The following is a 13,696-nucleotide window of genomic DNA, read 5'->3' on the forward strand; positions in this document are numbered from 1 at the left end:
CACTGCTTTCTGTCTCTATATTGCCGGGGGTGGGGTGGGGGAGAAAAATAGTTAATATCAAAATTAATAAAAAGCAAATGAAAATTAAGAAATATATGCATTATTATAGGGATAGAAGAATTCGGTATAATGCAATAATACAAGTACAATTTAGACTCAGTAATAACTCTGATTCGGTAAGTCACCCGTTAAACTCGGGAAACTTGATATTCCATGTTTCAACTTGGTTGATGTTTTTCAGTCATATTGTGCCATTTCGTGGCTGTCAATTTTTTTATATTTCAGTTGAGGAAGCCGGAGTGCCCGAAGAGAACCACATACCTAGAGTGGCGGATCCAGAACTTTTCCTAAAAGGGGGGGGCTCCAGTCATGCTTCAGTGATTCCCTATATAATCAACCAAATGTTTCCCACTACAGGGGGTCCAACACCACCACCCCTGGATCCGCCTATGAGTTCTTCGACATGAAAACTGACAATCCGGCCTAGTCAATTACGATTGGAGTCGAGTGCACCTGCCACTTGAATAGTAGGTATTGGGAATTTATATTATGATAAAATCTTTATTATGCCTAGATAACATTATTATTCCGATTTTTACTAGGAGGATTCTGATTCCTACTGAATTCCAATTTTTAATGTGACATATTTAAACTAAGTGAAACAGATACAATAGTGGACGAGTTGCACTGGGGCGAAATACCCATTTTTAACTTCCGGGGAAACGCCATTTTAAAACGTTCTGGTTCTCTCATAAACAGATAAACAAGACTTATTATAAGAAAAAGTAAAGAATGGCCACTGTACCTGGGAATTTACCCCGTCGAATCATAAAGGTGCCAATTATATTTCTCATAAATTAATGGAATCATAAATGATATCATACTTCAGTGTCTACAACATGATTTGCCATGATTTTGAGTGGAGAGTTGAACATCATCATGTACAAATTCTTTGTGAATGGCGAGTTTTGCGGCAATACCTTTTTTTTCAGTGATGAATAGAAATACCATAACATTATTGTTTTAAGTTATTAGTCCAACAAATGATTAAGAATTTGGATGTCAATTAAGGGTTTGGTCCCCTGTTGGTTTCGACATCGGTCTGACATGCCGGTGTATTTGAAAATACGGATATAAGGCCGGTATGACCATAAAAGAACTTATTATTAGTTGTTATCTTCAACACTAGACCCTATAAGTTGAGAAACTTGAACTGTTGATGTAATTCAACAATCACTTTTAGGTTGTTGTGTCAAATCCGGGTCTGTTCGTCCTGATTCACATTCGCCCAAGTACTTGTATGCCCAGGTACATTTGTACATACCTGTTTGTCCAGGGTCCATTCACCTTGATTTATATTTTTTCTTAATGTTGTCTAGGTGCATAATATTTATTTTGGAAACAAAATATGTTACAGTTACAGTTTGTTGAAAAATTCGCCAAATATTTTTATTATGTTAATTTTATTCCTCATATTTCTGGGTACACAAATATACAAAATGAATCCATGACAAATCGCCCCACACCTAATCGCGCCACTTTTTCTCAAACTTGCCCCACTTTTTAAAAAAACGCCCCACTCTTGTTTACCAACTCGCCCCACTTACAGTCAGGGGTACTACTTGTACAAGTGTATTTTATTTACTTGAAGAAGTCAAAAAAAATATACACATATAAGTAAATAAATAATGTTTGAATAATCTCCCCTTAATTTTCTAAAAAATTTACTTGTATAAGTAAATTTTTCTTACAATCCCACAAAAATCCTCAAGTTTTGAGATGTAAAATCATGCCTTTAATGATTTTTCCCAGGTTTGCTCAAATTTTTTCATTAAAGTTCAATGTTTCATCTCATTAATTCATCAAAGAAACTGATTGAGCAAAGATCTTGTATATTTGCGCAAGGCAATCAAAAATTGCTCCTTTGGGGCTTGTAAATGAGCAGTGTTATGAAGATAACAGACAAATGGTATTTTCATTGTCCATGAAATTACACTTAAATGATTAGTAAAGACATCTGTAAAGGGTACACAATTTAAAATTCTATTAGAGCAAAGAAATCTTAAGAATTCAAGAAAAGAAGAAAGGATGATTTTTTTACTTATACAAGTAAAAAATTCTGAATGCCTAAGGGACATAACTAAGCCAATTTTTTTTTTACCTATACAAGTAAATAAAATTTACTTATATAAGTATCCTACAAATTTACTTATATGTGTATATTCTTTTTTACTTCTTCAAGTAAATAAAATACACTTGTACAAGTAGTACCCCTGACTGACTTATGAAAAAGATAAACTCCCATTGCAAATAGGTTTGATAACATGCCCCCCTTATGAAAAAGGTTAAAATCCCACTGAAATACAGTCTGTCAACTGGCCCCACTCATGACAAATAGATAAACCACTTATTAAAAAGATGCAATCCCATCTTTGTCCCTGCCCACGTCAATACCTTTGAAAACCTAAGTGAAGTGCTAATATGAGGCAGGCATAACCTGTGAATGGGGACGAAGTCTGTATGTATTATTTTCTTACCTCAAACATGTTTATAAAGGAAACGGAAATACCGTAACGTTCCCGATTTCGGTTCTGTGGTTAGGGATTTAGCCGTGACGTTGTTTAAATTATGACGTCATATTCAATGTAAACAAAAGAAACGCTTCCATCAGGTAACGTTTTTTTCAAATCAAACAATTATTAAAAATGAAATTGTATTGAGTTCCAATCTTATATTTTACTAGACTGATACATATAATTTTCTTTTCAAAGTCTCATGCAAACAAGACAGATTTCTGCGCAAATGCGGGGAAAACTGGAACAGGAACTAGATCTGAAAAAAAAGTTAACGATTTTGAGTTCATTAGTAGGATGAAAAATTCGGGAAATTTTCCCGATTTTTTTTTATTGATTTTTCTACCGTAATTGGGGACTCCGTCCCCATATAAAATCAAATTGCTGTTAAAAACTGTTTTTGCAATAAAGTTGTATATCAATGTTAATCACGCATCAATTGTATGATTATGATACAATTAACAGGTTTCTTTTCAATTGTTATACAAATAACTACGCTAATACAAGTACAAAGTTATTCTCCAATAATGATACGAAAATGTATTTGCAATTATATTTTAAGAATGTCAAAAAAGTTTAATAAATTTGTTTTTTTTTGTATTCTGTATAGATTACAAAAATCAAAATAAGTTTTCATTTAAGTGCCGCTAGTTGGTAGACCTGAAAATTGTATATAGAAGTAGATTTTTCCTTTTTTTCAATAAGTGGGGCAAGTTGACAGGGGGAAAATTAACTGGATTTAACCCTTTTCACAAGTGAGGCGATTTTTTTAAAAAGTGGGGCGAGTTGGTTAACCAGGTTGGGGCGATTTTTTTAATAGTTAGGCAAGTTGGTGAAAAAGTTGGGCGTTTTGCCAGTGGGGCGATTTGTCCTGCTTCCTACAAAATTTTGTGAAACCATATGATTGTGTTGTTCAAAGTTACTCATGGTGTTTGGTCCAAAATTGACCTATCTACCATTTATGCTCTCCCTTCCTTTAAATTAATACATGTATAGGGGAGGGGGGGTAGGAGGGGTCCTGATCCCGAAATCCCGGGCTTTAAAATACGTTATCCCGAGGTCCCGAATTTAGATAAATTTAAATCCGGACATCCCGAAAAACGAATTCCCTGATCCTGAAAGGGTCAATCCCGAAATCCCAAGCTTAAAAACAGCTGATCCCGGAGTCCCGGTAAAGGTCCTATCCCCCTTCATGTATATCAGAAGCATATAATTTATAATATACTATGTAGTGTATTACAGCCTGTAAGAGTTGCAGATTCAAAATTTATAAAAAAAAAACATCATTTAAACCAAAAACAAAATCAGATTTGTTACTTAAGAAGTTTGATAAATTCTGGTTGGTGTTAGTACAATGTACTTTCTGTGCAATATTCTCATAAGAATTTTCAGAAAATGCCATTGTTAGCCTGGAACAGTTTGGTTAAATGTGAAATCATGAAATTAAATCTCTAAAATTAAATATCATGTAAGGTATGACACTTTAACTGTATCTCATACTGTGGTATCCTTTTTTTCAAAAACATATTTTAAGTTTGATAGGATATGTCACATAATTTTCAATTATTTTTTTTTAGAGGACCCCATCCATGTCATCTATCAGAACTTCTAATTGATTTTGATCAAATTTAGTTTCACACTTTTTATGCCCGTGTCGTAGCTGGGTGGTATTAAATTTAATCCTTTGTTCCTCTATATATCCCAAATTTGGTTTCCGTTCTCTAACTTAAGTTTTCCTCAACTGAGTGTTATGAAACTTATAAACAATGCTTATTACATAACCACAAACTCAAATCAAGTACAAATTTGAGTATTGTCACTTTTATAGTTCTTGAGCATGTTGAGTTACACAATGTATGTCCCTTTATTATTTATATTGTGATATGCAAGCAGGGGTGTTATCTTTTTCTAATGGACACATTCCCCATATATTTTGAATACAGAACAATTTATATGTGTATGAAGATTAATGTTGTAATGATGATCAGAGTAATTTATCCAGTTATATTTTGTAGGAGACACAGAGATTGATGACAGAGCCAGTACAGGGTATTAAGGCAATTCCAGATGAATGTAATGCAAGATATTTTAAAGTAGTAGTTGATGGTCCAAAAGAGGTACTTTAATGACAGAATATGATATCAATTAATTTTGTTAGACCAATTTTCAAGACAAAGTCATATATAGGCCCTTTATAGCTTGCTGTTTGGTGTGAGGCAAGGCTCTGTGTTGAAGCCTGTACTTAAACCTATAATAGTTTAAATTTTTAACACATTTTGACATTACCCAACTACAAAAATGTAGTATGGAGCAGGAACATATAAACATGTATTGACGGGACTTGACACTACCTAATTATATAATAATAGTGGAATTCATCTTCAGGTCAAAGTAAATAAATTACACGATATGGAAACGAACATGTAAATAATACACAGATGTTATTATCTAAAAAAATTTCTAATAATATCAATAAATGCCATTCAAACTATGTAATGAGTGAGGCCAGTGTATTGAACATGATTTCTGTCGCTTCAAATCTGTCATAATCACATTACAGATTACATCTCATCACAGAAGGGTACAGAATGCAAACGAGTTATAAAAAAATGGTGCTGATGGTATCCTCAGAAACCGTGAATTTCACAAACCAATATAAAGCACTTTACTGTACATTAAATTAATCACTTCTACTGGTAATTTTATATGACAAAGAATACCATTCTGACTGCTTTTCTTCATTGTATTTTATAACATAGGAAGTTATAAATTCTTATATTTCATTTAAATGGTAGAGTGAAAAGTTATAACTTGAAGAATTAGACTAAATCTGGTAGATAGAAATTGATACATGTAACAGGAAGGAGGTTGATTATTATAAAGATTTTCTTTCAGTATTAGGAAATGAAAGGGAATATGGCAAACTGATTTGTTTTTGTGATAATTTACAAAATACAAACACACAAAATTGATGTAATATTCAGTGTAGATAATACTTTATAAATTTGGTGCATCAATAGTACTTTTGATTTTTATTGAATAACACAAATTTATCTTTTTAAGGGAAGATCAAATCCACAATTTGCAAGCTAAAGATGTACATGTATAACTACATATACAATGTATGAATGTATATAAACAAATTGGTCAACTTTGCCTGAGGGAGTTGGAACCTTGTTTCTTCAAATCACAGATTATTTGATTCATTATAAAAAAAAAATAAATGTTTATTTTTACAAGAAAACATTTATAAAACTCCCATATTTGTCAAGGTGTTTATAATTATTTAAAAATAGTATACTAATAAAGTATTTAAGTAATGCATGCAAGATGACAACTATTAGATAATTAGTATAATGTTCATGATGTTCATTTATATATACATGTACTTAGCCTTTTAATTTAAACTGATAAATATGACTGCATTCATTTCTTTGAAAAATGAAATATTATGACTGATTGAGATTTAAGCTTGGCCACACACATGTATTTGATAAATATACTTTATTTTTATGTTTACAGTCTCCCTATGAAAATGGTACATTTCAATTAGAATTGTTTTTACCAGAAGAATATCCAATGTCTGCACCGAAAGTTAGATTTATGACTAAAATATATCATCCTAATATAGATAAACTTGGCAGAATATGTCTAGATATATTAAAAGGTATGTTTCTAAATATTCTGCAATTTTTGCATTGCTTTTACTACATGTATTTTGAAATTTGCAATTGTATAGCATTGCAAAACAGAGGTCAGAAATCAGCAGTCCACCAATGGGTTTTCAACACACTGTGAAAATCCTGCCCCTGGAGGCTGGCTGGCCCATAAACAAAAATCTGTACTAGTTCAGTGAAAATGAAAGTCAAACTAAATTCAAAAACATAAATGAAATGAAATTTGAAAACATACAAGACTAACAAGGCTGACTTGGGACAGGCACAAAAATTGGCATAATGCATAAAAATGGTCAGATCAGATCAGTATGTGTAAATCAATACACTTGTCTCTGTAGTTCAGTTCACTTTGGTTTTGATCTTATATTGTTCCAGAGTGTAGCCTTATTGGTAGTGAAAGTCCATGCTATCTATTCCTTGGTTAGAGACCATCAGCAGGAAATTAAGGGTCTTCAAGAGTACTCTATCTCAAATTTTGTGAAATTTCCATACATGTAGTTAAATATTGCAATGTGTTGTAATAGTCTCTTCAGACTCTTGTATACATATATATATCCATGCAGGGTCTGAAGTAGTATATACTACATGTATTGAGCTTCAAAATTTAAAAGTTTTAACCATATATACTGTGACTCATTTTCAGATCTAAATTCTAATTTTTATTTGCCCCATACATACATGTACAAGTATTGTTCACAATAATATAGAAATAAGACAGCTATACATCAGATAACAAATGACCAGATTTAAACAACTTGGACAACTATGCTGTATTGATTGTCTGCAAGAAAAGGAATTAGACATTTAACAGCACAAGGTGGCAAGTGACATGTGGCTTCAATGTAGTTATATATGTTTGTCCACTTAATTTTCAGATAAATGGAGTCCTGCATTACAGATAAGAACTGTTCTTTTATCAATACAAGCTTTATTAAGTGCACCTAATCCAGATGATCCCTTAGCAAATGATGTAGCAGAAGAATGGAAAACAAATGAAGCACAGGCTATAGAGAGGGGTAAGGATTTATTGTACTGTGTAAAAACACATTTACAACTACATGTATAAGTCACTGAAGGGCCTTTTAATAATGTGCAAAATCTATAAGCATAGCAAGCTATAAAAGGCTCTTAAATGACAAAGTTTAAACAATTCAAACAAAAACGATGTATGTAAAAAAACAAATTTGATAAACAGCTGCAAATGACAATTACTGAATAACAGGCTCCTAGCTTGGAATTGGCACATGATAGATATAAGAAGATGTGGTATGAGTGCCAATGAGACAACTCTTCATCCAAGTCACAATTTATAAGAGTAATCCATTACAGGTCAAAGTACGGTCTTCAACACAGAGCTTTGACTCGCAAAGAACAGCAAACTACAAAGGGGCCCAAAAATGACTAGTGTAAACCATTTAAACCGGAAAACCATAGGTCTAATCTAAAAACAAGAAACTCTTATGAACCACATCAGCAATTGACAGTGAATGAACATCAGCTTTCTGACTTAGGACAGGTGCAGAGGGTTTAAATTTTAATAGGTACCAACCTTCACCCTTATCCTTATGCAAAACTATTGAAATTGTATGTCTGCAGTATGTTTATACTTCCTCTAACAACCTTGATTTTTCTTGGGGGCGGGGTTGATACCATTGTTACCACTATATCAATGTTAAAAACCTCAGTGGTTTCAAAGTAGTGTGCTTACCCTGAGTCATGGAGGTTGTTGGTTTAAACCCCTGGCTAGGTCAAACGTTAAACATTTGCTTATTCTTTCTCAAGCACAGAATAAATGGGTCTGCAACTTGGGAAGTCTTCCTGCAAGCTGTTACCTTAAGAACTTGCAATCTGCCTCTATGACTACAATGGTTTGTAATTGTTAATGTCTGATTTTACTTTCTTTTTGTGCCATGACTAGCCTCTCAATGTAGTTTTCTCTCTTTTTTTTCCAGCTAGAGCATGGACAAGAACCTATGCCAGTAGTTCAGACAAATAGGATAAATCTAAAAGAAAGAAAGACTAGAATTAAGTGCTACATATGTGATAAAAACAGTGTCATCACTTACCATTGTCACTTTATATCTGTGGAAATATTTATAGCGATCATCTCAAGATTCCATTCACTTAAGAATAAGAATGTGTGTATTTGTAGATATTTTAACAGTGGTGTAATTCCATATGTGTAATTCATTGCATTGCAGCCTTATTACATAAACATTTTAAATGAAGCAGATATAATATTTTTCACTTCTCCTAAAGCTGTCTTCCCAAGACCCATTTGTTTATGTAAGATAAATTTAAGTTAGTTGTTTACCCAACTTTGTGGAATTTTTACCCAAAGTTACAGTTTGGATTTCTGATGGTGATTTTTAGATCCCTTTATTTGCTTCTTTCGAAATTGTGAGTAAGGTCATAAATATAAGACTATTGAACAATGCTATGTGTTTTTTTGTCTACCAAATTGTAAATGCAGAACACAAAAAATTATTCACAAAGTGATGATCGAAGTCAGACCATGCATATATATTAATTTTGGTGGTAACCAAGTGTTCTTTTTTGTTCTATTTGAACAATGTATTTAGCCATTACAACCAAAATAAGTTTTCGATTTGGTTGAACTGTCAGAACAAATTTAGTCTTTCTAATATCTGAATCGCCTTAAGGTTTATATTGCCATCAGAAAATAGTTATTACTCTGGTACCAATCATTCATCTATAGTGGTAAGATGATTATTACGGAACAAAACTGCAATAAGCTCTGGTCATAGTATGGTATGGTTGTGTCCTCATTTTTGTCGTCTTGCTTGTTGTATTACGTCTGTAGACACTATGTTTTTACAATAAATTTGCTTATAGTTGATCCTCTTGAGATATTGGTATGTTCTCCATGTACAAAAGAGAGGCCCATTTGGTCTCTGGTGGAAAGATGATCCATTGGCAAACATACCATCTTCTTATTTTTATATTGATTATGATATTGCTTTTTTTTTGAGAATTGGGACCCTGCTAATCCTGAAAATGGACAAGAAGGGTCTCAAAACAGTGTTTTCACTAGTTTGAATGTTGCATCATTATTATTTTTCTTTTTTGATTTCTATACTGTATCTCTTGTCTAGGGAATGTCAACAGAATTATGGTTCCTTAGATATAAAAGTCACTAAAAGGGTCATGCCAAATCAAATGAACTAAGTGCCCTACCAATTTATTAAGTATCAGTTTAATCAATAGCAATTTATACTTTGTACCACTCTATATAAAAACAACAGTATTCTTATCGTTTTGAATGATATGTCACAATAAATTTGAATATTTTCATATTCGTACCTCACATGTTCTATACTTTTACTTAATTTTAGATATACAATGTACTTTATATAAAATTAGTTTCCTTGACCTTGGCAAATAAACAAAAATAAAATCAATCATGGATCATATGTTTTTCCTGAATGATCAACTTTGTGTTTCTATTGAAAAGGCATTTACATCTGGAGAAGAAAAAGACAGTTCAGACATTTCAACATTATTCATAAAAATTTCAACATTATTCATAAAGATACTCATTTTATTAACTTTGAACAATTTTATGATTATAAGGTAAAAATCCAATTCCATTGTCACTGGCTTTGTCAGTTGTATTTTTACCATCAGCTATACTTGTGAAATGATAATTCTTTAGAATATATCCATGCCCATGTCAAGTAATTTAGTATAAAAAATATACCCATGTTCTAAAATCAAACTATTTCAATTCAATAATCAGTGTTAATCGCTCAAAAGAAGGTTGTTTGAAATGTAAAAATTGTTTAAGATATGAATGAAAAGAAGATAAAGTTTGATATTAAATGGTCAAATACATTTAACCACTGAATTGAGATCAATGCTACAGGTCAAGAATGTTTTTTCAGATTAAATGAACTAACCATTCATAGACATTTGTTTTACCTTGCATTGTTGTAACACCATTCCAAAACTACATAGATTGAGGCTTTGTTAAAGTTTGATTTGCCTGTTTTGTCTACACCTTCTCATCTAGCCTAGACTTATCATAAGTGACTATTACTGATAAATAAAAACTGTTAGCAACAAAAATAATCAGTAATTTAGAATCTATGAAAGAAACCAATGTGACCCACACAATCAACCAATGATAAAAGAAGGGTAGTGTACTATCCACTAGAAATTGTTGACTTAAAATTTGTTTACTTTATGCACTTCTGTCGCAGGAAACTCGATATAGGGAAAGTGATCTGGTGGCAGCGTTAGCTTACTTCTTAAAAGCCTTATATTTTAGAAGGTGGAAGACTGGAACTTCATTCTTTCTATATAGATTTATCATTACTTATGTTATGAATCTCTGTCTGTCATACATGTATATGTCCATTGTCTTTGACCTCATTTACATTGTTCAGTAACAACTTCATAAAAAAGTTGAAAAAAATTGTAATGTTAATTTCTTTCTTATTATGAGTCATAAGAAAACTATATTTAGTATGTGCTGCTAGGTGTTCATGTCCGTCAGACAGTTTGACCTTGACCTTACTTCATGGATCAGTGAACAGGATTAAGTTTTGTGGTCATGTCAATATATCAAATTGAAATTCTATAAGCAATAGGTCTTCTATATTTGGTGATGCTAAGGTGTACATGTCCAACTGGAAGATGTCATCTGACTGGTCACATTTTCATGGTTCAGTGTACAAAGTTTTTAAGTTTGGTCTTTATTATATGCAATAGGTCTACTTTATTTGGTGTATGGAAATATGGTTAATTATACCCCACGCAACGAAGTTGCGCAGGGTATAATGTTTTTGACCCGTCCGTCCGTCCGTCCGTCAGTCCGTCAGTCCTGTTTCTTGTCATCGCAACTCCTCTCAAACCACACAACAGAATTTCACGAAACCTTTTCAGATAATAAGGACATGCTATGTAGTTGTGCATATCAACGGGAAATTGCGATTCAATTTTTTTTCTAGGAGTTACGCCCCTTTGAACTTATTTACTTTAATGTACTACTGCAACAGTTTGTCATCGCAACTCCTCTCAAACCACACAACAGAATTTCACGAAACCTTTTCAGATAATAAGGACAAACTATGTAGTTGTGCATATCGACGGGAAATTGCGATTCAATTTTTTTTCTAGGAGTTACGCCCCTTTGAACTTATTTACTTTAATGTACTACTGCAACAGTTTGTCATCGCAACTCCTCTCAAACCACACAACAGAATTTCACGAAACCTTTTCAGATAATAAGGACATACTATGTAGTTGTGCATATCGACGGGAAATTGCAATTCAATTTTTTTTCTAGGAGTTACGCCCCTTTGAACTTATTTCCTTTAATGTACTACTGCAACAGTTTGTCATCGCAACTCCTCTCAAACCACACAACAGAATTTCACAAAACCTTTTCAGATAATAAGGACATGCTATGTAGTTGTGCATATCGACGGGAAATTGCGATTCAATTTTTTTTCTAGGAGTTACGCCCCTTTGAACTTATTTACTTTAATGTATTACTGCAACAGTTTGTCATCGCAACTCCTCTCAAACCACACAACAGAATTTCACGAAACCTTTTCAGATAATAAGGACATACTATGTAGTTGTGCATATCGACGGGAAATTGCGATTCAATTTTTTTTTCTAGGAGTTACGCCCCTTTGAACTTATTTCCTTTAATGTACTACTGCAACAGTTTGTCATCGCAACTCCTCTCAAACCACACAACAGAATTTCATGAAACTTTGTAGATAATAAGGACATACTATGTAGATTTGCATATCAACAGGAAATTACGGTTCAATTTTTTTTCTAGGAGTTATGCCCCTTTGAACTTATTTGCCTCAATGTACTTCTGCAACAGTTTGTCATCTCAACTCCTCTGAAAACACACAACAGAATTTCATGAAATTTTGTAGATAATAAGGACATACTATGTATATTGACAGGAAATTATTATTCAATATTTTTTCTTATACAATTTTTTTTTCTTATACTTATTTAATTTCTCCAATGACAATGTGGGGACGTGGGGTATGTGAGCGTGCTCACTAAGGTTCTTTAATTTATATTGAAACAACTAGGGTAGGTCAATAATATTTGATATTCAGTTGTATTAGCATTGACATAATTCATTTTCATGGAGATTATTTAGAAACCACCTCATCAGTCATGGTCATAATCTGTTGACGTATGCATTAGTGTGTGATTAAGTTAGTTTACATGTATTAGTTTGTGATTAGGTCATTTAATGGAAAACCACTTGTGGATATTCAATGATATTTGGTATTCAGTTGTAATATCACTGGTGCTTCTCATTTCCATGGAGATAATTTGGCCCTGCCCCTCAGTCAATCATCTTTTAACCTTTTCCAATTTTACATGCATACGTTTGTTATTAGGTATGTTTATTGTGAACCACCAGTGGATAGGCAATGATTTTTGGTATGCAGTTGTAATATCATTGGTACATCTCATTTCCATGGAGATAATTTTGTCCCATCTTCTCATGGTCTATTGACTTTGAAACTTAAGCTTTGTTTACATGTATTAGTTTGTGATTATGTTAGTTTATGCAGAACAGCTTATGGTAGGTCAATAATATTTGGTTTTCAGTTTATTACCATTGGTACATCTCATTTTCATTGAGATTGTTTGGCTCTGTAATTTCAGTCGTGTTTCATTTACTGATTGTTCTGCATTATTTCCATGTAGTTAAGTGTTGCTATTTTTATTTTACTTGCATTTTACTATCAAAATATTAAAAAGGTGTGACATATTATCTTTTTAAAAATGGAAAGTAAGGACACACCCTATTGATTTTATCATCTTCGATTGGATATTTCCGATTTTCTTTGCCAGAGCATGACCCGCATATTATCATTAGAGAACTCAAGTTCATCATTCCACCAAATGCATGTCTTCCTACTATTTAATTTTGATTCATTTTTTTCATTTTTAAAAATCCTAAGGTTGTTATTTTTTTTACTGTATTAATAATATTAAACAATAGTATGTTTCCACACGGTCACCAGTTGAGTATTTCGACAATTCTTATATCTTCAGTGATTGTGTTTTTCAATATCAAAGATTTCACCACGTTTTTTCTGGGAAATAATAGCCAGTTTGTTGAAGTCAGTTTGTATAATTCTCCAACATTCTAAGCCATAAAGCAGTATAGATTTGACATTGCTGTTGTAGATTTTAAGTTTTGTGTTTCTGGCAAGGGATGATATTGACCAGTAAAAAACTTATCATCACATCCACAAATGAATGAAATTAAAATATCAGAAAAGGGCGTCAACAAACTTCTTCATAACATTAATCCGAATAAAGCCACAGGCCCTGATGAACTATGTGGAAAGGTATTAAAGGAAAAGAAAAATCATCTTAGTCTCATCATCACACTCATCTTTCAAAAGTCAATTAACACTCATAAAATAC

The 13,696-nt window shown here is 32.5% G+C and overlaps 1 protein-coding gene across 1 annotated transcript; it reads left to right on the forward strand.

Moving 5' to 3' along the window:
• The first annotated feature begins 697 nt into the window (after positions 1–697).
• On the forward strand, positions 698–9,108 carry LOC143079144 (ubiquitin-conjugating enzyme E2 N-like). The gene is made up of 5 exons (XM_076254363.1): positions 698–834; positions 4,589–4,690; positions 6,096–6,240; positions 7,126–7,266; positions 8,203–9,108. The coding sequence occupies exons 1-5, from the start codon at positions 793–795 to the stop codon at positions 8,244–8,246; spliced, it is 474 nt and encodes a 157-aa protein (XP_076110478.1). The 5' UTR covers positions 698–792; the 3' UTR covers positions 8,247–9,108.
• Positions 9,109–13,696: the final 4,588 nt, after the last annotated feature.

This window comes from Mytilus galloprovincialis, chromosome 1, assembly GCF_965363235.1.
Source record: "Mytilus galloprovincialis chromosome 1, xbMytGall1.hap1.1, whole genome shotgun sequence".
Classification (NCBI taxonomy): domain Eukaryota; kingdom Metazoa; phylum Mollusca; class Bivalvia; order Mytilida; family Mytilidae; genus Mytilus; species Mytilus galloprovincialis.

Bases quoted from the DNA above. Each gene is read 5' to 3' on its own strand.
- LOC143079144 (XM_076254363.1), top strand. From the start codon at position 793: ATGGCCACTGTACCTGGGAATTTACCCCGTCGAATCATAAAG. The intron at 835-4,588 runs GTGCCAATTATA...TATATTTTGTAG, and splicing joins TACCCCGTCGAATCATAAAG to GAGACACAGAGATTGATGAC. The intron at 6,241-7,125 runs GTATGTTTCTAA...CTTAATTTTCAG, and splicing joins ATGTCTAGATATATTAAAAG to ATAAATGGAGTCCTGCATTA.